The sequence below is a fragment of the Coregonus clupeaformis genome, chromosome 22 (genome assembly GCF_020615455.1).
Source record: "Coregonus clupeaformis isolate EN_2021a chromosome 22, ASM2061545v1, whole genome shotgun sequence".
NCBI classification, from domain to species: Eukaryota; Metazoa; Chordata; class Actinopteri; order Salmoniformes; family Salmonidae; genus Coregonus; species Coregonus clupeaformis.
The window spans coordinates 305149-332280 of NC_059213.1; the positions used below are offsets into that span (position 1 = coordinate 305149).

At 46.3% G+C, this 27132-nt stretch overlaps 2 protein-coding genes and 1 pseudogene across 2 annotated transcripts; 1 reads left to right on the top strand and 2 right to left on the bottom strand.

Moving 5' to 3' along the window:
• The first annotated feature begins 222 nt into the window (after nucleotides 1-222).
• LOC123481636 (NADH-ubiquinone oxidoreductase 75 kDa subunit, mitochondrial-like) lies at nucleotides 223-9121 on the top strand. The gene is made up of 18 exons (XM_045206343.1): nucleotides 223-322; nucleotides 567-643; nucleotides 774-865; nucleotides 990-1256; nucleotides 1374-1504; nucleotides 1767-1952; nucleotides 3710-3844; nucleotides 4005-4119; nucleotides 5962-6084; nucleotides 6183-6210; nucleotides 6481-6610; nucleotides 6895-7024; nucleotides 7356-7516; nucleotides 7724-7878; nucleotides 8037-8212; nucleotides 8318-8452; nucleotides 8645-8717; nucleotides 8859-9121. Exons 1-18 carry the CDS (start codon nucleotides 273-275, stop codon nucleotides 8948-8950), a joined length of 2256 nt encoding a protein of 751 aa, XP_045062278.1. The 5' UTR covers nucleotides 223-272; the 3' UTR covers nucleotides 8951-9121.
• Nucleotides 9122-11317: 2196 nt separating this feature from the next.
• Nucleotides 11318-15130, bottom strand: LOC123481623 (annotated as a pseudogene).
• Nucleotides 15131-16213: 1083 nt separating this feature from the next.
• LOC123481624 (ropporin-1-like) lies at nucleotides 16214-17364 on the bottom strand. The gene is made up of 4 exons (XM_045206317.1): nucleotides 17318-17364; nucleotides 17028-17189; nucleotides 16703-16884; nucleotides 16214-16333 (listed from the first exon to the last, which is right to left on the bottom strand). The coding sequence occupies exons 1-4, from the start codon at nucleotides 17357-17359 to the stop codon at nucleotides 16267-16269; spliced, it is 453 nt and encodes a 150-aa protein (XP_045062252.1). The 5' UTR covers nucleotides 17360-17364; the 3' UTR covers nucleotides 16214-16266.
• Nucleotides 17365-27132: the final 9768 nt, after the last annotated feature.

A 27132-nucleotide genomic window follows, 5' to 3' on the forward strand; every position in this document is an offset into this window, starting at 1 on the left:
AGCGACAAGGTAAGAATAAAATACCAATACTTAATTCCTATGTGACCATGCAGATTGTATAGTTTACATTAGTATTTATTATTTGGATTTAGTAACAGCCAGCCTCTGTAAATTCAGTGCGATGTCCCGTGTCCTTGACTTGTATCTAGCTAACATTGAACGCTAACTTGCTAAGAAAGCATTCGACAACACCAACTCGAGTGCTGAGAAAACGTCAACGCAGTACTAGCTAACATTGGAGACAGGGGAGGCCGTTTCATGTAACTTAACTGATGTGGACATTTATTCACTCTTATGTTGACTGTGTGTGTGACAACTTCTAGTAAGTTGACACAGCTAGCAAGGTGTCCGATTTTGTAACATCTTGAGTTTACAGGTCGTTATGCAGTTGTCCCTTGCCATAGACCACCGGCAGTAGTGCACACATATTATCATAATTAATACAACTAATGTAATTTGTTATGACATATGTACCCCATGCTGTGTCTTACTCTTAGATAAGCTAACTAGAACGATTAGCTATACAATAGCCAGTTAGATATGTTTCACTTCTGCTCTCTTTCCAGCGTCATGTTGCGTTTGCCAGCCGTTAGCCGCGCGCTAGCTGGGGCAGCCAAGGGCAGCCTGGTCCCCTCCAACAATGGTAAAGACCGTGTGTGCACCCTCAAGCTACTTGGATACATGAATGCATGTTGTGTTTTGAAGCGAACACACACAATTTCTCTCTAGGGTTTCTGATTACTTTGAAGTGTTATCTGTGTTTGTGTTTGCAGTGCGTACCTCAGCAAGAGCTGCCAGTAACATGGTGGAGGTGTTTGTTGATGGGAAACCATTGGAGGTGCTGCCTGGAACCACAGTGCTGCAGGTAACCTTTGAACTTTGACCTCACACTGACCCCATTCACCATGTAGGGTTATGCAGTAGGCCTGGTGACTAATTGTGGCTGTGTGTTTTATTGTGACTGACTCATTGTATTTGTGTTTGTTTAGGCCTGTGAGAAGATGGGGGTGCAGATTCCTCGATTCTGCTACCACGAGCGCCTGTCTGTGGCTGGGAACTGCAGAATGTGTCTGGTGGAGATCGAGAAAGCCCCAAAGCTGGCGGCGGCGTGCGCCATGCCAGTGATGAAAGGCTGGAACATCCTGACCAACTCAGAGAAGACCCGCAAGGCCAGAGAGGGAGTGATGGAGTTCCTGCTGGCTAACCACCCTCTGGACTGCCCCATCTGTGACCAGGGAGGAGAGTGTGACCTTCAGGTAAACACACACACTCTGAACGTGTAAATGCGCACACACACACACACACACACACACACACACACACACACACACACATACTGACTGTTGTGTTTTTGGGTGTGGGTTGTGCCTCAGGACCAGTCCATGCAGTTTGGTTCAGACCGCAGTCGTTTCTCTGAGGACAAGCGGGCCGTGGAGGATAAGAACATTGGACCACTCATCAAAACCATCATGACCCGCTGCATCCAGTGCACACGCTGCATCCGGTGAGTACTATGCTGTGTCCCTCTCAGCCACCGTACTAATCTTTCTCCGCTTTGTTTGTCCCTCTCAGCCACCATACTCCTCACTCTCTCTCTCCCTTCGCTTTGTATGTCCTTGTCAGCCACCGTACTCCTATCTCCACTCTGTATACATTCTAATGCTAGGCCTTTGTGCCTAAATGCCAGTTTTACCAGTGAGATTGCTGGCCATGGGTTGGTATTGATCAGTTGATTTGATTGTTTTTTTTATTTCTCCATATGCCAGTTTTGCCAGTGAGATTGCAGGTGTAGAGGACCTGGGTACCACAGGCAGAGGGAACAACATGCAGGTGGGAACGTACGTGGAGAAGATGTTCATGTCCGAGATGTCAGGAAACGTCATCGACATATGTCCAGTAGGAGCCCTCACCTCCAAACCATACGCCTTCACCTCACGACCCTGGGAGACCAGGTACTGTGTGTGTGAGATATATACAGTGGGGAGAACAAGTATTTGATACACTGCCGATTTTCCTACTTACAAAGCATGTAGAGGTCTGTAATTTTTATCATAGGTACACTTCAACTGTGAGAGACGGAATCTAAAACAAAAATCCAGAAAATCACATTGTATGATTTTTAAGTAATTAATTTGCATTTTATTGCATGACATAAGTATTTAATACATCAGAAAAGCAGAACTTAATATTTGGTACAGAAACCTTTGTTTGCAATTACAGAGATCATACATTTCCTGTAGGTCTTGACCAGGTTTGCACACACTGCAGCAGGGATTTTGGCCCACTCCTCCATACAGACCTTCTCCAGATCCTTCAGGTTTCGGGGCTGTCGCTGGGCAATACGGACTTTCAGCTCCCTCCAAAGATTTTCTATTGGGTTCAGGTCTGGAGACTGGCTAGGCCACTCCAGGACCTTGAGATGCTTCTTACGGAGCCACTCTTTAGTTGCCCTGGCTGTGTGTTTCGGGTCGTTGTCATGCTGGAAGACCCAGCCACGACCCATCTTCAATGCTCTTACTGAGGGAAGGAGGTTGTTGGCCAAGATCTCGCGATACATGGGCCCCATCCATCCTCCCCTCAATACGGTGCAGTTGTCCTGTCCCCTTTGCAGAAAAGCATCCCCAAAGAATGATATTTCCACCTCTATGCTTCACGGTTGGGATGGTGTTCTTGGGGTTGTACTCATCCTTCTTCTTCCTCCAAACACGGCGAGTGGAGTTTAGACCAAAAAGCTCTATTTTTGTCTCATCAGACCACATGACCTTCTCCCATTCCTCCTCTGGATCATCCAGATGGTCATTGGCAAACTTCAGACAGGCCTGGACATGCGCTGGCTTGAGCAGGGGGACCTTGCGTGCGCTGCAGGATTTTAATCCATGACGGCGTAGTGTGTTATTAATGGTTTTCTTTGAGACTGTGGTCCCAGCTCTCTTCAGGTCATTGACCAGGTCCTGCCGTGTAGTTCTGGGCTGATCCCTCACCTTCCTCATGATCATTGATGCCCCATGAGGTGAGATCTTGCATGGAGCCCCAGACCGAGGGTGATTGACCGTCATCTTGAACTTCTTCCATTTTCTAATAATTGCGCCAACAGTTGTTGCCTTCTCACCAAGTTGCTTGCCTATTGTCCTGTAGCCCATCCCAGCCTTGTGCAGGTCTACAATGTTATCCCTGATGTCCTTACACAGCTCTCTGGTCTTGGCCATTGTGGAGAGGTTGAAGTCTGTTTGATTGAGTGTGTGGACAGGTGTCTTTTATACAGGTAACGAGTTCAAACAGGTGCAGTTAATACAGGTAATGCGTGGAGAACAGGAGGGCTTCTTAAAGAAAAGCTAACAGGTCTGTGAGAGCCGGTATTCTTACTGGTTGGTAGGTGATCAAATACTTATGTCATGCAATAAAATGCAAATTAATTATTTAAAAATCATACAACGTGATTTTCTGGATTTTTGTTTTAGATTCCGTCTCTCACAGTTGAAGTGCACCTATGATAAAAATTACAGACCTCTACATGCTTTGTAAGTAGGAATACCTGCAAAATCGGCAGTGTATCAAATACTTGTTCTCCCCACTGTACTGTGTGTGTGAGAATATATCAAGTGTGTGTGTACAATGTGTGTGTTTGTAAAAGGAAGATGGATCTACACTCTAGATCCAGTATATAGACATGATGGACGGTGTAGGCAGAACCATTGTTGTGTGTTTGTAGGAAGACTGAGTCTATAGATGTGTTGGATGCAGTAGGCAGTAACATCATTGTGAGTACGCGTGGTGGAGAGGTGATGAGGGTTCTGCCCCGCCTGAACGAAGACATCAACGAAGAGTGGATCTCAGACAAGACCAGGTGAGACACAGACCTGGCCCTAACCACACCCCTTACTTGTCTATCACCCTGCAAACAGTTGGAACTTCAAAGTCCAATCAATATATGTATATAACGTGTGTGTTGATACCGTGTCTACCGTGGTGTGTTACATGTGTATAAAGCGTGTGTGTGTTTGTAGGTTTGCGTATGACGGTCTGAAGCGCCAGAGGCTGACCCAGCCTATGGTGAAGGACGCGTCAGGACAGCTGGTCCCCACATCCTGGGAGGACGTACTCACACGCGTGGCCGGAGCAGTAAGTCTGTGTGTAGTGTCCGTCTGTCTGTGATGTGTCTGTCACTGATGTTTGTCACTCAACAGACATGTTGGACACTGTAGGCAATGACATTGTTTTCTGTCTGTCTATAGGAAGATCTGAAGTGGTGCCTGTAATGTTTGTCTGTATAAAAAGTTAGTATATACAGTGCATTCTGAAAGTATTCAGACTCCTTGACTTTTTCCACATTTTGTTACATTACAGCCTTATTAAAAAATTGATTAAATCGTTTTTTTCCCCCTCATCAATCTACACACAATCCCCCATAATGACGAAGCAAAAACAGGTTTTTAGAAATTTTTGCAAATGTATTAAAAACAAAAAACTGAAATATGACATTTACATAAGTATTCAGACCCATTACTCAGTGCTTTGTTGAAGCACCTTTGGCAGCGATTACAGCCTTGAGTCTTCTTGGGTATGACGCTACAAGCTTGGTACACCTGTATTTGGGGAGTTTCTCCCATTCTTCTCTGCATACCCTCTCAAGCTCTGTCAGGTTGGATGGGGAGCGTCGCTGCACAGCTATTTTCCGGTCTCTCCAGAGATGTTCTATTGGGTTCAAGTCCGGGCTCTGGCTGGGCCACTCAAGGACATTCAGAGACTTGTCCCGAAGCCACTCCTGTGTTGTCTTGGCTGTGTGTTTAGGGTCGTTGGGGTCGTTGTCTTGTTGGAAGGTGAACCTTCGCCCCAGTCTGAGGTCCTGAGCGCTTTGGAGCAGGTTTTCATCAAGGATCTCTCTGTACTTTGCTCCGTTCATCTTTCCCTCGATCCTGACTAGCCTCCCAGTCCCTGCTGCTGAAAAACATCCCCACAGCATGATGCTGCCACCACCATGCTTCACCGTAGGGATGGTGCCAGGTTTCCTCCATACGTGACGCTTGGCATTCAGGCCAAAGAGTTAAATCTTGGTTTCATCAGACCAGAGAATCTTGTTTCTCATGTTCTGAGAGTCTTTAGGTGTCTTTTGGCAAACTCCAAGTGGGCTGTCATGAGCCTTTTACTGAGGAGTGGCTTCCGTCTGGCCACTCTACCATAAAGGCCTGATTTGGTGGAGTGCTGCAGAGATGGTTGTCCTTCTGGAAGGTTCTCCCACCTCCACAGAGGAACTCTGGAGCTCTGTCAGAGTGACCATCAGGTCCTTTGTCACCTCCCTGACCAAGGCCCTTCTCCCCCGATTGCTCAGTTTGGCCAAGTTGCCAGCTCTAGGAAGAGTCTTGGTGGTTCCAAACTTATTCCATTTAAGAATGATGGAGGCCACTGTGTTCTTGGGGACCTTCAATGCTGCAGAATTTTTTTGGCACCCTTCCCCAGATCTGAGCCTTGACACAATTCTATCTCGGAGCTCTACGGACAATTCCTTCGACCTCATGGCTTGGTTTTTGCTCTGACATACACTGTCAACTGTGGGAACATCTATAGACCGATGTGTGTGCCTTTCCAAATCATTTCCAAACAATTTAATATACCATAGGTGGACCTCTAATCAAGTTGCAGAAACATCTCAAGGATGATCAATGGAAACAGGATGCACATGCGCTCAATGTCGAGTCTCATAGCAAGGGTCTGAATACTTCTGTTTTTTATTTTTAATACATTTGCAAACATTTCTACAAACCTGTTTTAGCTTTGTCATTATGGGGTATTGTGTGTAGATTGATGAGGATATTTTTTATTTAATCCATTTTAGAATAAGGCTGTAACGAAACAAAGTGGAAAAAAGGGAAGGGGTCTGAATACTTTCCAAATGCACTGTATGTATGTTTAGGTATCGTGTGTAATGTTTCTGTAATGTGTGTGTGTGTGTGTGTGTGTGTGTAGTTGCAGGGGGCCCAGGGCAGTGACGTGGCAGCCATAGCTGGAGGTATGGTGGATGCGGAGGCTCTGGTGTCTCTGAAGGACCTGCTCAACAGACTGAACAGTGACAACCTCTGTACTGAGGAGGTCTTCCCACATACTGGGGCTGGGTGAGTCAGGGTGGCAGGGTGCGGGAGGAGGTCTTCCCACATACTGGGGCTGGGTGAGTCAGGGTGCGGGAGGAGGTCTTCCCTGACACTGGGGCTGGGGTGAGTCAGGGTGGCAGGGAGGGGGGAGGAGGTCTTCCCCGACACTGGGGCTGGCTAAATCAGGGAGGGGTGAGTTAAGGGTGTGGGAGTAGGGGTGAGTCGGGAGTAGTGAGGTAGAGAAGGGTGAAGGAATTGTATATTGCGTCATGGTTAGATTATGGTTGGTTATGGTACGTTAATAATAGGTTGTAATAGGTTGTATTATGGTTAGTAATGGCATGTTAGTAAAAAGTTGTCTCATGGTTAGTAATAGGTTGTATTGTGGTTTGTTTAGCTCTGACCCATGCTTCCAACTACCTGCTGAACTCTCGGATCAGTGGCATTGAGGAAGCTGACCTGCTGCTACTTATAGGAACCAACCCTCGCTACGAAGCCCCGCTCTTCAATGCACGCGTCCGCAAGAGGTACACACACACACACACACATCTAAATGCACTCAAACACACACACACACACACACACACACCTAAACATTGGCTGCATACACACACACACACCAATCCTTGAAGTGAGGTCCTGCTTTCAACAGATGTATCCAAAAGTGCAACCTCCATAAACACACACACATTAATTGATGTCTGCAGCAGCGCACGCACGCACACACACACACACACACACACACACACACACACACACACACCAACTTGCAGTAGGAAGCCTCTCTCACCATCTCCCCTTCCTCTCTCAGCTGGTTGCATAATGAGTTGAAGGTGTCTGTGGTGGGGAGCAGTGCGGATCTGAGTTACACTTACGACCACCTGGGAGAGTCTACTCAGGTGCTGCAGGACATCGCTAACGGAACACACCCCTTCTGCCAGGTAACCACGGCCACCACAGACTGGGAAGGGATTGGAGGGGGACAGTCGGCGCGAGTTGGGGTTGCATTGTTGTCGATAGAAATGTTGCAACCAACATTGTTACAGAGAAATGCTGCAACCAACATTGTTACAGATCGGAATGTCATGAATAGAACTGACATGATTGGTCATTCTGCATGACAGAGAAGCATGTCTGTTCTAGAATCTAGACCATGTATTTCCATCTGCGTTCCATAATGTTGTGTACTACTGGACGTGGTCCAGTTCTGTTAGTGGTTATGCAATGCCCTAACCTTTCCCTGTCCTTCTCTCTTTCTCTCTCCTCCTCCAGGTGCTGGCGCAGGCCAAGCGACCGGTAGTGGTGGTGGGTAGTGCCTCTCTTCAGAGGGAGGACGGAGGAGCCATCTTGAGCTCTGTGCAAACCATCGCCCAGAACGCTCGGGCCAGCAGCGGAGCGGATGAGGGCTGGAAGGTCCTCAACGTCCTACACAGGTTAACATGCTAAACCTATCTCTGGGCTAACTTCTAGTAGCATTGAGCATCCAGCTATTACTAGCATTTAGCATCCAGCTATTACCAGCATTTAGCATATAGCTAATATAAGCGTTTAGCATACAGCTAACAATTTTGTCTATCCCTACTAGCATCCAATCATCTGTGTGTCTACTAGCGTCCAATCATCTGTTTGTCTATCTGCAGGGTAGCCAGTCAGGTGGCAGCCCTGGATCTGGGCTACAAGGCGGGGGTGGAGTCTATCCGTAAAGCCCCGCCCAAGGTTCTGTTCCTGCTAGGAGCTGACGGAGAATGCATCACCAGACAGGACCTGCCCAAAGACAGCATGATCATCTACCAGGGTACACACACACACACACACACACACACAGGACAACATGTTCATTTATCAGGGTAGAACACACCCAGTGCACTCTTCCCATGCAACACACGCACCTGCCATTCTATATACAGCATATGTATGGTACATGTCTGAGGGCTGTGTGTGTATCGCTGCCAGGTCACCATGGAGACGTGGGTGCTACCATGGCTGACGTTATCCTGCCCGGCGCGGCGTACACGGAGAAGAACGGAACATACGTCAACACAGAGGGGAGGAGTCAACAGACACGCGTGGCCGTCACCGCGCCCGGCATGGCCAGGGAGGACTGGAAGATCATCAGAGCCATCTCTGAGGTACACACACACACACACACACACACCCATACCGTATGCATTTCTTGAAGACGTGGTGTGTATATAAAGTGTGTGTGTTATATGTAACTAATGTGTGTGTTGCAGCTGGCGGGGCTGACTCTACCCTATGACTCTGTGGATGAGGTGAGGGGCCGGCTGGCCGAGGTTTCTCCTAACCTGGTCCGCTACGACGACGTTGAGGAGGCCAACTACTTTAAACAGGCCAACCAACTCTCACAGGTAACCTTTCACCCCTAACCTCAAACTCTCACAGGTCAGAACATAGCCTTTAACATTCCACCCCTTAACTGACTTTTCTTTACAATCAACTGTTATGAAATCATCATTGGAGACTGTTGTTTTTGACACTGATATTGAGAGCATACTCAACCGTCCTTTATTTCTCTATATCTCTCTCTCTTGCTCTCTCAGGCTGTGAATCAGACTCTTCTAGCAAATCCTCTCGTTTCTCCTCAGCTGACAGCTAAAGACTTCTATATGACAGGTATGTACCATAGACATAGCTCTGTGAATGTTTGTTTGTCAGACTGATGAGAGGGCGGAATGCACACGGATAATTGGTGGGATCCTTTTGTCACTTGTGTGAGGAAATGAGTGTGTGTGTAACATTCTCTCTCTCTCATAGATCCCATCAGTAGAGCGTCTCAGACTATGGCCAAGTGTGTTAAAGCCGTCACAGAGGGAGCTGACGCCGTCGACGAACCATCCATCTGCTGAACTCATACGCACACACTCAGACAGCCAAACGCACAGACACAGTGATGACGCTCTCCTTTATTTAAGTAGTTTTTTGCTGATTGCTGTAAAGATGTAATTTCCACACTGAGTTCAAGGGAAGAGACTGTTGAAGAAAATGAAACTTGATTATGAATAAAATCTTATCCTGTAGTACTCTGTCCTTGTGTTATTGTGCGCGTCTCTCACCTTGCCCTCATGAGGACAACTCCAACACCACTGTTTATCCTTTATTCCACACATTATAACAGTCTTGTCTGCTTTGTGACTTTGTAGAGTGGAAGCGTTGTAGCCAATACTGAGTGACGTCAGCAGAGATGGCCAGTTCTGTTATAAACCTCTCAGACATCAGTTTAATTCAGACTCCAGTCTTTAACTTCCCTAAGATTAATTTAAGGGTGTGGAGAGCTAATGCCACGACCGGTCAAATCTTCTCCTGTAGCGCAGGACGTGTGGGGAACGGTATCGTATGTGCCTGCTGTGATGTCCTCTCCCCAGGGGTGAAAATGGACAGCCGATGAGAGGAGTCTGTTCACGGTGCAGATTGCGATGTGTGTGCTGGGGCTCGCTGTGCTGTTCAGTGAGTTTTGCATGGGCTTTGACCTCATAACGAGGACCGAGAGCATGGTCACCTTGCTGACCTCCAAAGATGCCAAGGTAGAGGTGTGCTACTGTAGTGCTGGACCCAACAGAGTGGAGAGAGAGAAGCTGTGGAGGATAGAGTAGGCGAGAGAGAAGCTGTGGAGGAGAGAGTAGGCGAGAGAGAAGCTGTGGAGGAGAGAGTAGGAGAGCGAGAAGCTGTGGAGGAGAGTAGGAGAGAGAGAAGCTGTGGAGGAGAGTAGGAGAGAGAAGCTGTTGAGGAGAGTAGGAGCGAGAGAAGCTGTGGAGGAGAGTAGGAGCGAGAGAAGCTGTGTAGGAGAGAGAAGCTGTGGAGGAGAGTAGGAGAGAGAAGCTGTAGAGGAGAGAGTAGGAGAGAAGCTGTAGAGGAGAGTAGCAGAGACAGAAGCTGTGGAGGAGGGAGAAGCTGTGGAGGAGAGAGTAGGAGAGAGAGAAGCTGTGGAGGAGAGTAGGAGAGAGAGAAACTGTAGAGGAGAGTAGGAGAGAGAAGCTGTCGAGGAGAGAGAAGCTGTGGAGGAGAGTAGGAGCGAGAGAAGCTGTGGAGGAGAGAGTAGGAGAGAGAGAAGCTGTGGAGGAGAGTGGGAGACAGAAGTTGTGGAGGAGAGAGTAGGAGACAGAAGTTGTGGAGGAGAGAAGTTGTGGAGGAGGGAGTAGGAGACAGAAGTTGTGGAGGAGAGATAAGTTGTGGAGGAGGGAGTAGGAGACAGAAGTTGTGGAGGAGAGATTAGGAGACAGAAGTTGTGGAGGAGAGAGTAGGAGACAAAGTTGTGGAGGAGGGAGTAGGAGACAGAAGTTGTGGAGGAGAGAGAAGTTGTGGAGGAGAGATTAGGAGACAGAAGTTGTGGAGGAGAGAGTAGGAGACAGAAGTTGTGGAGGAGAGAGTAGGAGACAGAAGTTGTGGAGGAGAGTGGGAGACAGAGAAGCTGTGGAGAGAGTAGGAGACAGAGAAGCTGTGGAAGAGCATGGAGTATCTGGATAGGGACTGACCGATGCAGAGGTGTGCTAGAACAGCAGTTGACCCAACAGAGTGGGAGAGAGAGTGGAGTGTCTTTGGACATGGACTGACTGAGCCCAGAGTGCCTACACCACCAATGTAGATTTAATCTATCTTCTGGGATGTACGGACTGTTGAATTTGCACTATGGACTATTTCTGGAGGGTCCTATACCCATTACACTGTATTGTTGCTTGGGTTTATTATTAGTTTATGTTCATCCTGCCAGCAACAACAGCCCCTCTGGGATTAATAAAGTTTATTGAATTGAATCACAGCGTCTTCGTTCATTTCCTACCCTATGTGTGTATCCAGGAGTTGTTGGCGTGTTGTTTGGAGGGGTAAGGCGAGATCAAGGAAGGAACGGACATCCTGCTGAGGGCCTGTGTGTGTGTCTGATATGGTTTCAGATACGAGAAAATATACAGAGGGTAGGTGAGAGCATCTTTACTGTTCAGAAGTACAGACATCAGTGGCAGACAGTGAAAGCACTAGAGGAATTCAGTGTTTCAGTGAGAATAACAGTTAAATGCACAAATACACTGCATGGAACATACCTCTGCAGGCTATATATTAGACTTACAATAAACCCTAGATTGATCATGTGTGAGCATTATGTTATATTTTAAATGTTCTCTTTATACCACTTCGTTTGGCACAAATACCTCTTTAGGCTAAATATAAAATATATATATATATATATATATATATATCACAATATACAGTACATTAAAAAGGTATCCTGACTTTGTAGAAACCTGGGACTCAACACTGCATCAGCCTGGGACTTGGCCAAGAAAAGGACAGCGTGGAGAACCAAATGATGAGGAGCTAAGCTCCAAGGAGCTAGTGAGTGAGATGCAGACTTTAGTACTTGACACATTTTCTCGTAGCATCACACGTTCTACTGCTCCTCTTGAGGTGTACACATACACATGGGGAAAATGCTCTGTGATAAAAGCATAGCAGTGATTCACCTGTAGAAGAGGTTGAGAGCAGCTGGGGGAGAAGGGGAGTGTGGGTCAGAGCAAGGGGTTGTGGGTAAGGTCAGGGGGTCATGGGTCAGAGCAAGGGGTTGTGGGTAAGGTCAGGTAGAACAGGGGGTTGTGGATAGGATCAGGTGAGGCTCCAAATGACGGTGATCGCCGCTACGATGCCATTCAGGACCGCCACACTGTAGCCCATGTGGAAGGAGTGACCTGTCACCTGCCTGAGACACACACACAATTAGACATCAAGGGTTGCAACACATATCTAGAGCTTGGGACTATAAGGTTCTGCAAAATGATGATACGGAGATAATTGGCTTTAAAGTTCTGAACCCTCATTGGTTTGAATGGTGTCAGCAGTTTTTATCTTGTATTCTTTTGAACTTAACATGAATGTAGGTCTTTAGACTACTGTATAGGTAGAGCACATTGAACAGAACAAGGCTATGTCAATAACTACATGTTGACAAAAACGCAGATAGAACCTTATAGTCCCAAGCTCTCGATATGTCAACATTCACTTTACACACGTGTTTGTGTGTGTCCTGCTATCTGGCTTTGGGAGACAACAGTCGCTCTGGATAAGAGCGTCTGCTAAATGACTAAAATGTAAATGTAAATGTAAACAGGGAGAGATGTAACAAGAGGAATCAGGAAAAGGACAAGAGAATTCGGCTAAGGCCAGCGGAAGAATTAGGGAATGCAGGTTAGTCAGTGGAGGCTGCTGATGGGAGGACGGCTCATAATAATGGCTGGAATGGAGTCAATGGAATGGTATCAACCACATGGAAACCACGTGTTTGATATGTTTGATACCATTCCATTGACTCCATTCCAGCCATTATTGTGAGCCGTCCTCCCCTCAGCAACCTCCACTGAAGTTAGTGTACCAGATTGTGTGTGTGTGTGTGTTACCTGAGGTGGGCAGGGGACAGGGGCGTTGGGGGGAACGTGCCAGGCTCAAAGAGTCGAAGTAGGTGATGGTCCATGTGAAGCTACAGCAGCAGACCCTGCTAGCACCGACATCACCAGAACACTCCAGAACCCTACAGAGAGTGGGAGGGAGAGAGAGGGGGCGGAGGGAGAGAGAGGGGGGCGGAGGGGAGGGAGAGGGAGGGGGGGCAGAGGGGAGGGAGAGAGAGAGAGAGAGAGAGAGAGGGGGACGGAGGGGAGTGAGAGAGAGAGAGGGGGGCGAGAGAGAGAGGGGCGGAGGGGAGGGAGAGAGAGAGGGGCGGAGGGGAGGGAGAGAGAGGCGGGCCGGAGGGTAGGGGGGAGAGGGAGAGAGGGAGGGGAGAGAGACAGAGAGAGAGAGGGAGGGGGGAGAGACAGAAAAGAGTGTAGAGAGAGAGAGTGAGAGAGCAGGCAGGTTGTTTTGAACATGGCAATAACATGCCCACTACTGAATCAAGGAATACATGAGAAAGAGATGGAAAAGCGTGGCGGTAGATATTGATAAAGAAGAACATCAAGACGAAGCAGCTGATTTACAAGTGGGATGCACTGTTGAGCGCTATATCCCGTGGGGGTTCGTGGCTGATTGTACGGAGATTGTGACAGCCGGTTAAATGGCGTCCCTTGACAAGGCAAGAACAAGATGTATGTCAGGAAAAGTGCAGTATTATCATAAGGAGATGTATACTTGGAATACGGAGGAGGAATGGAGGGAAAAGAGAGGCAGAGGGAGGTCTAAGAGAGAGAGGGAGGAAGAGGGTGAGTTGAGTCGGTTAAAAATGGCGGGAAAAAGGGAGATGGTTTGTTAAAGAAGAATGGTAGAAAGTGTAAGCAGAGTGAGTTGAAGACAGGAGGAGAAATGGAAGAGGGTGAAGTATCGGAGGTGGTAGGTGTGGTGAAGTTCTCGGAGCCCGAGGCTTGCACAGAGGGTCAGGATAAAGATGAGTCTGACAGTAGGAGTGAAGTTTGTGGAAAAAGTGGATCCCTTGCCTTTTGGCTGATCCATTTGTGGTTTCAGGGGTGGGTGAAAACAGAGTTGGGTGCTGTGGAATCGGTGAGGATAACCAGAAGTGGTCTGGTGATAATTGTTTGTGTTTCTGCTGGTCAGAGGGAGCAGGCGCTCCATGTTAAAACGAATGAGGGCAAGAGATGTGAATTGTTTTGCTCTCAAGAAAAGGGCCCCATTGAAAGGAGTGATTACTGGGGTAGGGTAAATGTTAAAGCTGACTAACTGAAGGGAAAGATTCCCGGTGTTTGTGATGCTCGTCGTTTGGTGAGACGAGACAGGGTGGCGTGAGTGGAGAAACAGAAGAGTCATTGTCTGTCCTTTTGAGTTTTGAAGTTTAGTCTTTGCCCGACAAAGTGATGTTAGGACATATAAGTTATCCTGCACGAGCTTTTGTGACGAATACATTACGTTGTTACAGGTGTCAAGCTTATGGGCATGTGGCAGCAGTGTGTAGGAGGGAGGTTCCAAGGTGTGAGAAGTGTGCAGAAGGGCATGAGACAAAGGAATGTGTAGCATTGGGGAAGTAGTGGTATGTATTAATTGTAGGGGTGCCCATGTGGCTGGGGATCAGAAATGTCCCGTGCAAGAGAGAGGCAGGTTGAGGTTTCCAGGGTAAGAGTAGTGCAGAAGTTGTCATATGCTGAGGCAGTGAAGAAAGTAGAGGGAGATGGGTAAAGGGGGGAGGGATCCTGAGAGGAGTAGTAGATCTGTACCAGTACAGAGGGATAAACCAACAAGTGGATATGTTTCAGTAAGATAGAATTTTTGGCATTATTGCAATGGTTATCAACTGTAGTGCAGGGATGGATCGTAAGTCACAGAAAATAGAGGTTGTGGTGGCAGCTGCAGAGGTTTTTGGGTGTGTGAGATTTGATGTCAGAAGCATTATAGGGTGTGTTAATTGGTGGGATAGGTGGTGGGGTAGAGAGGGGTGGGTGGGGGTGGGTAGAGAGGACATGTTTTTGTGATAATTTTCTATTCTGGAGGCTTAGTCTGTATGAATTTGTGAACACACATGTACTTACCTAAGAGTCTAACCTCTGAGCCATCCTCTCCAATCACTCTCTCAGTCCGCAGTTCTGCAACACACACACCACAGTTTACAGAAGTGACAGAGGACATATTTATATAACAATTAACTAAAAGCAATAGTATCCAGCTACTGTCCAACGGGGTCAACATCGTCGCATGTGCGACTGGAATTCGGGAACTGTTGAATGACAGGCGATCTACCTTTCAAGATTAGGTAAACAAAGGCACAGAATACGGCGACGACTGACACAACCAGCACACAGCAGAGCATGGAGAAAATCCTTGCGGTCCACAGTCTTCGGTTGTCCCAAAAACTCTGGTCCGGTTTGATCGGACGCTGCCGGTGTTGTATGTCCATCTTGGTTAGAGTTAAGTAATACCATTCAAAAACGTTTAACTAGTTGCCTAAGCAAGCATACGCTAGATTTCAACGTAGCGAAGTTAGTTCTCTCCCAAACTGCCTTCCTCCAATTATAGTGACACGCACGTTGTTAAAGTAAAATTAGGATGTATTTTATTTGAATAGTATCACTGCCGTATGTAAATAATGTAAAGTTAGTTCAACAAGTCCCCTTTTTCGTAACTTTATAAACTTCTGATAAAAATCAAAATAAACATAGCTCCTTCCTCTTCCGTATGAGAAAACAAAACCCGCCCTAAAAACTTAAACCCAACGGAATAGCATTACTTTCCCCTGACGCAACCAACAAACATCTTGTCCATTGGTTTGAACACGTCTATCATCTTCAGTGTTCAGTAGGGCACACCGTAGCGAAAGTTTTGCAACAGAAAATGGAACGAGCGTCCCTTATATATTTTACCATAGGGTGACCTTCAGTAGAGCACACCTTAGCTAAGCATTTTGCAACATTTTCAAACAATATATCACCCATTTAAAGAAGGTGTACCAAAACAAGCTTCCGCCAGCTTGAACAAAAGGGAATCAGGTTCCCTACCCACTGCCAAAACATACAATTTAACGGGTGACTATCCAGTAAAATAAAGAGAAAGGTATATATATATCCCTGTATATATCCCATATATTAGGCCATTTCAAATATAGATAGTGCAGAGGTGAACGCATATCTGTAGCACAACTGTCCAGACCAGATTTTTTTAAATGACGTGCATCTACCTGGTCGGACATGAAAACGTTTGAGAACACCAGTTATCTTAACTCTGTTTATATATATATTTTTTTTAATGAGGTGCACCTCTGTCCATTTCCGTGAATCCTCCCATCTCTGCAATAATACAAATCTTATACAATATATTACGCTGACAAATATGACAATGACCAAACCAATCTCTCAGGATTTGGCTTTGACTAGAGATAGTTAGAGGAGGCAACATTGTATCTGTCCCGTTATGGTGTTGCCCATGCTAAAACCAGCTGTCCCGTTATGGTGTTGCCCATGCTAAAACGAGCTGTCCCGTTATGGTGTTGCCCATGCTAAAACGAGCTTTTGGGATCTAGAGTACTCTATCTAGCTCTATGTTTGACTTTTACTATGTGTTTCTGGTCTCTTGTGGCAGCCTCAATCAGTGATGACTTTTCATGACTGACTTTTCACTTCATGTAATACAGAAATACTGTCTTCTGATATTGATGGAGAATAAAGCAATAACAGTGTTTTTCTCTGAACCATCTTTATTAGAACATAGTTCTAAAGGGGGGGTGGGGGTAGGTTGTGGGTGACAGAGTCTATCCCAAACGCACTTTACGACTGTTGACGAAGTCTGACACCTTCACCATCCCGTCACGTGCCTTCCTGAGAGAGAGACAGACAGACAGTCAGTTAATTTTGTTACTCACATCTGCGTCTCCTGGTACTTGAGGGCTTTTGTTTTCACTGTTTAGCTGCTGTGTAGTTGTTTTGTAGCTGTGTAGTTGTTTTGTAGCTGTGTTGTTATGTAGTTGTGTAGTTGTTGTGTAGTTGTTTTGTAGCTGTATAGTTGTTTTGTAGTTGTGTAGTTTGTTTAGTTGTTGTGTAGCTGTGTAGTTGTTGTGTAGCTGTGTAGTTGTTGTGTAGTTGTGTAGTGGTGTAGTTGGTGTGTAGTGGTGTAGTTGTTGTGTAGCTGTGTAGTTGTTGTGTAGCTGTGTAGTTGTTGTGTAGCTGTGTAGTTGTTGTGTAACTCACGCCTGAGCCTCCAAGTAGGTGATGGTTCGGTCTATCTGGGCCTGGGACACCTCTCTGTCCACTGCAGCCAGGTAGGAGTAAAGGAAACGGAAGGTCTCGAAGGTCACACAGGCGTCTGGGGGCTTACACGAGCTGTCTGAGTTCAGGATATACAGTGCGTGGGTCATGGCGTTCTTGATCGTCTGCCGAGAGAGAGGTCAGAGGTCACCAAGATAACAGGGGCCCAAAAGTAATTGGATAATGTCTGTACGTTAGTAAGTGTGTGTGTGTGTGCAATGTGCATGTGTGAGTACGTGCTTGCATGCGTGTGCAATATCATACATACTCCTCCCAGGTAGCTGCAGCCCAGGGCGAAGAATTTGATCCAGTCGAGTTCGTCTCCGAAGCAGCCCACTGTCATGATGTGTCTGAGAAGGTCGTCAGCCAATCCGAACGACTGCCACAGCTTGCTCACCTCCGTCTTACTGACTGTGCCTTTCTTATACAGCTGGGAGGGGGAAGGAGGGAGGGAGAGAAGGGGGTAGGGAGAGGGAGAGAGAGTTCACGTTTACGTGTGTGTGTGCGCGTGTGAGTCATGCATGTGTGTGTCTAGGTGGTGTGTGTGTGACCCCTTACCTTTTCGTGCATTGTGGTGAGTACCTCAGGTGTAAGGTCCATGGTGTTGGGGGGTTACCACTTTGTCTGCTGTCCTGTTCACAGGTAACGTCTGCCCGTGGACCAGAGCACTGAAGTACCTGTAGCAGACATGCATACCAGCACAATACTGGGCTTTAATACAGCAGAGCAGGAATCCTGGTCTTGGAGGACTGTAGTGTATGTATGCAGGTATACAGTGCATTCGGAAAGTATTCAGACTCCTTGACTTTTTCCACATGTTGTTATGTTACAGCCTTATTCTAAACTTGATTAAATTGTTTTTTTTTCTTCATCAATCTACACACAAAAACAGGTTTTGGGATTTTTTTAAACAAAAAATGAAAATGGAAATATTACATTTACATAAGTATTCAGACCCTTTACTCAGTACTTTGTTGAAGCACCTTTGGCAGCGATTACAGCCTCGAGTCTTCTTGGGTATGACGCTACAAGCTTGGCACACCTGTATTTGGGGAGTTTCTCCCATTCTTCTCTGCAGCTCCTCTCAAGCTCTGTCAAAGATGTTCGATTAGGTTCAAGTCCTGGCTCTGCCTGGGCCACTCAAGGACATTCAGAGACAGGGTTGTTGTCCTGTTGGAAGGTGAACCTTCAACCCCAGTCTGAGGTCCTGAGCGCTCTGAAGTAGGTTTTCATCGAGGATCTCTCTGTACTTTGCTCCGTCTCATCTTTCCCTTGATCCTGACTAGTCTCCCAGTCCCTGCTGCTGAAAAAACATCCCCAAAGCATGATGCTGCCAACCTGATGCTTCACCGTAGGGATGGTGCCAGGTTTCCTCCAGAAGTGATGCTTGGTATTCAGGACAAAGAGTTCAATATCGGTTTCATCAGACCAGAGAATCTTGTTTCTCATGTTCTGAGAGTCATTAGGTGCCTTTTGGCAAACTCCAAGCGGGCTGTCATGTGCCTTTTACTGAGGAGTGGCTTCCGTCTGGCCTGATTGGTGGAGTGCTGCAGAGATGGTTGTCCTTCTGGAAGATTCGCCCATCTTCACAGAGGAACTCTAGAGCTCTGTCAGAGTGACCATCGGGTTCTTGGTCTCCTCCCTGACCAAGGTCCTTCTTCCCCGATTGCTCAGTTTGGCCGGGCGGCCAGCTCTAGGAAGAGTCTTGGTGGTTCCAAACTTCTTCCATTTAAGAATGATGGAGGCTACTTAGTTCTTGGGGACCTTCAATGCTGCAGAAATGTTTTTGGTACCCTTCCCCCAGATCTGTGCCTCGACACAATCCTGTCTCGGAGCTCTACGGACAATTCCTTCGACCTCATGGCTTGGTTTTGCTCTGACATGTACTGTCAACTGTGGGACCTTATATAGGCAGGTGTGTGCCTTTCTAAATCATGTCCAATCAATTGAATTTACCACAGGTGGACTCCAATCAAGTTGTAGAAACATCTCAAGGATGACCAATGGAAATAGGATGCACCTGAGCTCAATTTTGAATCTCATAGCAAAGGGTCTGAATACTTATGTAAATAAGGTATTTCTGTTTTTATTTTAATAAATTAGCAAACATTTCTAAAAACCTGTTTTCGCTTTATCATTATGGGGTATTGTGTGAAGATTGCTAAAGATTTGTATTTATTTAATACATTTTAGAATAAGGCTCTAATGTAACAAAATGTGGAAAAAGGGGTCTGAATGCTTTCCGAAGGCACTGTATATTCCACAAAGTTCAGCTACATCTGACCTTAGATCAGTGGGCTTCGTCCCCTATGGGCCCTGGTTAAAAAGTAGTGCACTATGTAGGGAATAGTGTTCCATTTGGGAAGCAAACAAGGTCTACGGCCAACTTCATCCTTCTCCTCTCAGATGCTACAATACTAAACTGACCTTAGATCAGTGGCTCTGGTAACTTCATCCTACTCCTTTCAGATGCTACAACACTAAACTGACCTTAGATCAGTGGCTAGGGGTAACTTCATGCTACTCACAGTGTGGCCCATTCCAGCAGGTCTTCAGGTTGGGTCCGGATGGCATCCTTGGTGAACTGCTTCAGAATGCCGGGGAGCTCTGGAGGGATGACCACCGGTTTACCTGTGTGAGGCATTCTGAACCCAGAGTGGGAGCCAACGGCAACGAAAACACCTGTATGGTGAAAAGAAAATTGTATTTTAATGTCATTCTTTGGAAATCTTGCAATATCTGCCTGACTCTAAAATAAAAATGTAAAGGCCCAATGCAGCCGTTTTACGTCAACATCAAATAAATGATTGTTAACAATGAAGTACCTTACTTTCATGTTTTTCCATTAAAATAAGCAAAAACTATTTCTCAAGCAAGAATTTAGCTAGGAATGTCTCAGAGTGGTCTGAGTAGGGAGGGGAACACTGAATAGTAAGGTTTGGAACTCTCTTTGTTATTGGTTAATTAACCAATTTACCGCATGGAAATCCGAAACTCCCGCCCATGCAAGCCACCTGATTAGAAGGTCCTGTGTAGATTGTATATTCAATCAGCAACTATAAGGAAATAACACTGATTTTTAATTTAAATCACACTTTTACAGTGTTAGTTTCATCAGCTGCTGTACAAAATGATATAAAATACAGGAAAAACATCATTTTGACTGCACTGGGCCTTTTAGATGGCAGGCCTATAGCCTACTAATAACTGTGGATTAATTTATGAAAACCATGTTAATCAATTAAATAATTAACCTGTAAAAGACTCTGAGAAAACAAACCGTTTATAGCTGTGCAGTTCTCTGCGCGTGATCAGACGATGTAAACGCTGTGAAAGCGGAAAAGACAGTAGCAGGTGATGCGCAGGTTATTTTGTATCAGTTTGTGATTCCCGCGTAACAGACGGCAATTGTGACGTCACATCGTGTGTGCGGGTGTGTGAAATGAAAAATAACAAACATCCTCACGGGGGGCGACATTTCCTAATGTTTTGTCATTTGCAGCTCTCGACAGACATTTTCACCGTAGAATAGTAGTTGATCAATGCGAGACGATAGTTTAACTTGAATCATTCTACCTATAATCGAATAGTAGGGCTATATAACTTTCCTAAGAGAAATTAGTTAAATTAAAAGTGATATCTGATATGCCAACATTCCCTTTAACCTTTAATCTTCGTTTTTCCATCACTGACAGAAATTAATCATCATAATGCACATCCATATTATAAAGCAGTGATAGATTTAATTAAAAAGGCTAAATGTAGAAGGGAAAGGAGGGCTAGATGGGCACGTGTGTGTGTGTACGCGTGCGTGCATTTGTGTGTGTGTCACAGGAGGTTGGTGGCACCTTAATTGGGGAGAAGGGGCTTGTGGTAATGGCTGGAGCGGAATCAGTGGCGATTTTAGCATGTCAATCTTGGTGGGGCAAACTCCCCCAATTTTTTTTAGATGCATGCCAGGGAAAGCCACTACACAACACAACACTAAACAATACATTCATTGCACTATAACGGTGGCAAACGGTGCCCACAAACTGTTAGGGCCTACATAAAGCTGTCCCAACAGCAGAGTTTTCTTTTCAGCACCATGGAGTGAATCCTTACTACCACTACACCTGGCTATCAGCGGAGCCTCGTCTGGCAGCGAAATAGTTCATTCAGCCTCATTTACTGCCTTTTAAAAAAACATAGCTGATATGGCTGACTTGCTTAAACTGGCAATTGAGATGTACACACTATGGCATAAGGGAACGATGAGCGGATAAGAGGCAATCTGCAATTCCGATTAAGACAATAATGAGCAAGCTAAGAGGGACTTAGTTAGTATAACTATTTGTTCAGCACTTTGAAATGGACAGCGACAGAATTCAGAACATGGGCCGTTCTTACAGTATTCTCCTGTACACCAAGTCAGAACCATAGGATAAATAAAGGGGGGCATATAAGCAGACAATGAAAGCTCTTACAATATTTGATGATTACATTTCTCTAAAACAGGCTATAAGCTACATGTGCACCACCAAGTCAGAACAGTAGGCTAAGTTATGAGGGGGAAAGGGAACAAATTATTAAGGTGAGGCACATGGGCTACTAACAGCTTAGTAACATACACTTAGTATTACTTTCTTAGCTACAGTATACATATCTCCCTGGCATATTACATCATTTATGCAGCAGCATACAATACATTTTTGGACTCACCTTGTGCTGTGCTCACTTGAACAGGAAGGTGGCACTGTGGTCCCTCTTGTGGGCAAATTTTGTCATCAAACTTTGTCATCAAAGTCTGGCATTCTCTGGATTTATGGTGTTTTCAAGACAACTGGGAACTTTGAAAAAAACAAGGTTGAATCATGATGTCAGTGATCTTCAGGTCGGAGCTCTAGAAAGAGGCCCGAGTTCCCGACTTGGAATTCCGAGTTGGATGAACGTTCAAAATGTTTTTCCCAGTCGGAGCTCGCTTTTTTTCACAGTTCCCAGTTGTCTTGATCTCACTGAAGTCTGTGATTACCCAGTTTCTAGTTTCCAGTTGTTTTCAATGCGGTAGAAGTCATGCTGGATTGACAGCATGGCCAATGTATTCAACCTTTTCGGCCCATGGCATGTGAATGTTTATCCTTTTATGCTTGGAAAAGAGACCCTTAAACCCAAACTTGGACCACACACCCACTCCACTGAATAGCAGGCTAGTGATTGCTTTGCAGAGCGACTTACAGTTAGTGAGTTTTTTCATACTGGCAGATTGAAAAGGATTTGCCTTTTCTTTTTGCCTAGTAGTGGAGTAGATTGTTGACTTGATTCATGATGATGACTGCTTGTCTAGCTTGCTAGCTAAGATTTTGAAAGTATGATGTTGACATGATCAGTCCAATCAAAGCTGAGGTAGATATAACGTGATTTGACATCAATTTATCTGTGGCCAATGATCTTTGAGCCTTCTTGGATGGGCACTTTTAATGTAAATCTATGGCAGCACCCAAGGGGCTTGAATGTTCGAGCTCTCCCCAGTAGATTTTCCGGTGACATAGTGCCCCTATGAGTGACAGAACACTGAGCCAATCAAGGCACAACTACAGAACATTACCAACCCCTATGCTCCTTATTTTCTGCTGTCTGCCCCACCATCACAGAAAGCACTGAGCTAGGCTGAAACACCTGCATTTTGGAGCTGCCTTACTCAAGAAAACAAAAAAAGAGACCATGTTTGTATGTGGCTTTATTAACTCAATGTTTTATTTATTTTTTACGTTGTTTGCAAACTGATATGTGACACATATTAATGCCAAAATAACATGCAAAACAGGCAACAATGTTTTGCTAAACATGTGTGGCTCAAAAAAGGTGGGGCTCTTCCCCACCTGTCCTGAACGACGGGTCGCCACTGAGTGGAATGGTATCAAATACATAAAAACATGGTTTCCCTCAGCAGCCTCCACTGGGTGTGTGTGTGTGTGTGGAGATCAGAGGGAGGTTTAGTCTGTTGTTGGGAGTTGATAACAGTAGGTTACACAACCACAGCGGGCGACACATTGATGCTGCGGGTGTCACGGTTAATTGAGTGATGTCACAGCGAACAGTGTTTTTCTCCAGATAAACCGTTACCGCTTTTATAAATAAGAGGAGGTGTGCTGGTGATGCAATAAGCAAAGCGTAGCTCCTCTGGGCTATGCGATCAGCATCAAATAAAGTATATAGGCAGCTTGGCCCCATTAGGATAGCCTCCTCTTCTAATCTGGGAAGAACAAAGCAAACCATGATGTTGCCAACGTCCTTGGTTGGTGTGTGAAGACTGGTAGATGACGGCATAAACCGAGCGCATTGATTTTAAAGTGCCAGCCAGGGAATAAGGGAAAGTCCCTCCTACAGTCAGGGCACAGCGATGATGTTCTTCTTGAATCACTTCAGGCACCGTATGTAGCCTATACTACGGGCCTGCCTCGCCTCCGGTTGCACGCGCCGTGCATGGACAGGCTCGGGACTGTCGGTGCTTGTGCAGCCAGTTGAGCCCGAGCCATCTGCACTGCGTGCGTTTCGGTATAAGGCTATTGTTAGACGGGTCGGTAGGTCGGTTGTAGTGGACTAGTAGTGGAGCAGGCCTACAACTGCTGAACAAAAAGCGGGCGCGAGGCGATACGGTGGGATATGATATGATGTGATGTGATGCCGCGCAGGATCACGGTGACTGTAGCGGAGGAACAGGAATGCGCGCGACGACGGAAGGGAATCGCTGCTAGGATACAGAAAAGAACATGGGGACGGGGCTGCGCGATGACTGACTGACTTTCTCCCGGTGACGACCATCTCTGCATACCGAGGGATTCAGAAAAGGAAAGAAAAAAAGAACCGACCAGCCTCCGGTTGAAGGCGTGGAGGATCTATCGGAGAGGATGAATCCCGGGGACCCTGCCCAAACCGGACCGGGTGAAGCCGGTCAGGACGGGCTGGCTAAAGCAGGTGGGCAGGCAGGGTGTTAACGGCATCCCGTGCCAAGATCGATAATGGGAGAAAAGGCTAAACCGAAGGGACTGGTCAAAGCTGCCTGGCCCCCGGTATGGGTGCATGTAGCCTATCGTTACCGTGCAGGAATGTGCCTGTCCGTTACCGTAAGAAATAGCATTGGCAGAGCTGTATATTCAGCCCATTATAGAATTAGACTATTTCACCGCAGCGTGCATGGTCAGGGCGGACGAAGCATTTCCGTTGAGTTTTTGGTCAGTTTGTGTGAATGAGGGTCCATCATGATCACTTGCTTTGGCGATGTAAACATGTTTCCCATGCCAATAAAGCCCATTGAATTGAATTGAATTGAATTGAGAGAGAGAGAGAGAGAGAGAGAGAGAGAGTACAGTAGCAGCCTAGCCTATATATTTTCTCTGTAGCTTGCAGCATTTGATCCGCGGTGTTATAAAACGATATCAATACAGACACACCCACATAATCTATGTGAACGTTTATTTGATCGTATTCTGTCTCGCTTTGACCGTGATACAGTCCACAAACGGGCGAGCACGGGCCCGAGGTTTTTCGCCATGATGTTTCATCGTCAGCACGTCCATTCATTCTCTGTGTGTGCAGTAAGCACGTACAGCTGCTAAAGGCCACTGTGTAGTAGCACCCAGTTACCGCAGCTGTGCGTGGAATAAGGCACTAGCTACCACGTTACACACACACACACACACACACACACACACACACACACACACACACACACACACACACACACACACACACACACACACACACACACACACACACACACACACACACACACACACACACACACACACACACACACACATGATGCTGATGCATGACTATCAGCATCACAGATCTACACCCAATTTGATTGTACTGTTGCCTTACAGACCTAACATAAGGGTGTGTGTGTGGTGTGTGTGTGTGTGTGTGTGTGTGTGTGTGTGTGTGTTGTAGCTCAGTTGGTAGAGCATGGCGCTTGCAACGCCAGGGTTGGGGGTTCGAGACCCACGGGGGTCAGTATGAAAAATGTATGCACTCACTAACTGTAAGTCGTCTGGATAAGAGGTCTGCAAATGACTAAAATGTAAATGTAAATGTTCTCTCTCCAGTGAGCATGGATGGTAGAGGTCCCAATTGGTCCACAGGTGATTCAGTAGTCCAAACAGGGGTCCCTCCTAGTTTCTCTCCTTTATTACACTGATCTGAAGACACTGGACAACACAATGTGGTAGATGCCTCATCCCCTTGATTGGTCAAAAGGAGAAGACTACAGCCTAGTGAGGAATATAAGGGCAAGGTTCAACACTTAAATGGTTTCCTCTTCTTGTCTCTTTTTTCCCCTTGATCTCCACCCTTCATCAGCACTGACCGAAAAACACAGGATAGGTGAAAGCAACATTGCAGATCCTTAGAGGGAATTTTGCTCACACCCATCAGGATGTTTCATGTCAGATGGAGGAAAGGAGATATTGAGAGGAAAAGGATTTAAGACTATTGAGATGCATCCCAGTAGGCTGTCTCATCCCAGGGGTGGGAAGACATGGAGAGAAGGGAGGGAGAGGTTGTCACAGCGCGCAGTGATCGCTTCCTTGCTGCCACGCAAACATCAGTGAAGGGTCTCTACATTTTATTCATTCCCTCTTCCTCTCAACGATCCTCCCCCCTCCTCCCCCTCCTCTCAAACCCCCTTCTCCTGAGGTATATGTGTTATCACAACGGTGTGTTAATGCCCTGTTTATGCTCAGGATTAGGTGTCTCTCCCACGGATGGATAAACCCCTCTGTCACACACACACACACACACACACACACACACACACACACACACACACACAACACACACACACACACACACAACACACACACACACACGGACTTCAGCTCTCACTACTTCTATAGACCAGCACAGAGGGGCCTACTCACCTTGGATACAAGATTGTATTCCAAATGGCACCCTATTCCCTTTATGGTGACACTTTGACCAGGGTATAGGGCTCTCGACAAAAGTAGTGCACTAATAGGGAATAGGGTGCCTTTGGGATGCAGCCCCAAAGGATTTGTTGGTGCACGCCCCCTCGCTCAGTCTACGTGCCTCAAGCATGCTAGTGTAAAAATCATGCAAGAGATGATAAACACACACACACACACACACACACAGAGATTGCATGGCTGTGTGCTCGATTTTATACACTTGTCAGCAACGGGTGTGGCTGAAATAGCCGAATCCTCTCATTTGAAGGGGTGTCCACATACTTTTGTATATGTGAGCTCTCGGAGCAGGTTTTCATAAGATCTCTCTGTACTATGCTCTGTCCATCTTGCCTCAATCCTGACTAGTCTCCCAGTCCCTTCCACTGAAAAAACATCCCCACAGCATGATGCTGCCACCACCATGCTTCACCGTAGGGATGGTGCCAGGTTTCCTCCATATGTGATGCTTGGACATTCAGGCCAAAGAGTTCAATCTTGGTTTCATCTGACCAGAGAATCTTGTTTTCATGGTTGAGTGTCTTTAGTTGCCCTTTGGCAAACTCAAAGCGGGCTGTCAGGTGCTTTTACTGAGAAGTGGATTCCGCCTGGCCACCTACCATAAAGGCCTGATTGGTGGAGTGCCGCAGAGATGGTTGTCCTTCTGGAAGGTTCTCCCATCTCCACAGAGGAACTCTGACTGTCAGAACTCTGGAGCTGACATGCACTGTAACTGTGGGACCTTATATACACAGGTGTGTGCCTTTCCAAATAATGTCAATCAATTGAATTTACCACAGGTGGATTCCAATCAAGTTGTAGCAACATCTCAAGGAGGAGAATGGAAACAAGATGCACCTGATAATGTAACAAAATGTGGAAAAAGTCAAGGAGTCTGAATACTTTCCAAAGGCACTGTAGGCAGTGTATATAGAGCAGTCAGAGCCCCTCTGTCTGGGGGTACACCTTGGTGGGAATGGATGCACTGCAGTGTGCTATAAACTGCTTAGGAATAGAGTGTGGGTGTTGGTGTGTTGGTGTGTCTAGTGTGTGGCTGTGTATGTTTATTCTCAATCTCGGGAGTGTAGTTGTAATCTGTGTTGCGGTGGTACGCAGTGAGTTGCCTGGCCTGACCTGCTCTTTCGTGTGATCAGCCTGGTTGTATAGCCGTGTGTGTGTCTCACGCCTCTTTGTGATAACAGAGTAACAGTAATCTGCCTTTCGGGCACACCGTGCGTCGTGTGTGTGTGTGGTTGTACAAGCAATGCTTTTAGTTTGCAGGGTAAACATCTGGCAGCACAGTTATAGGGCAGCGGATAAGCGGATGCACCTGTCGTTTTCAGAGGGGAATAGAAACCATAGAAAGGCAAAGATAAAGGCATGATATAGTTTCTGCTTGACCTACAGATGTTAAACCCCGCCCTGTCT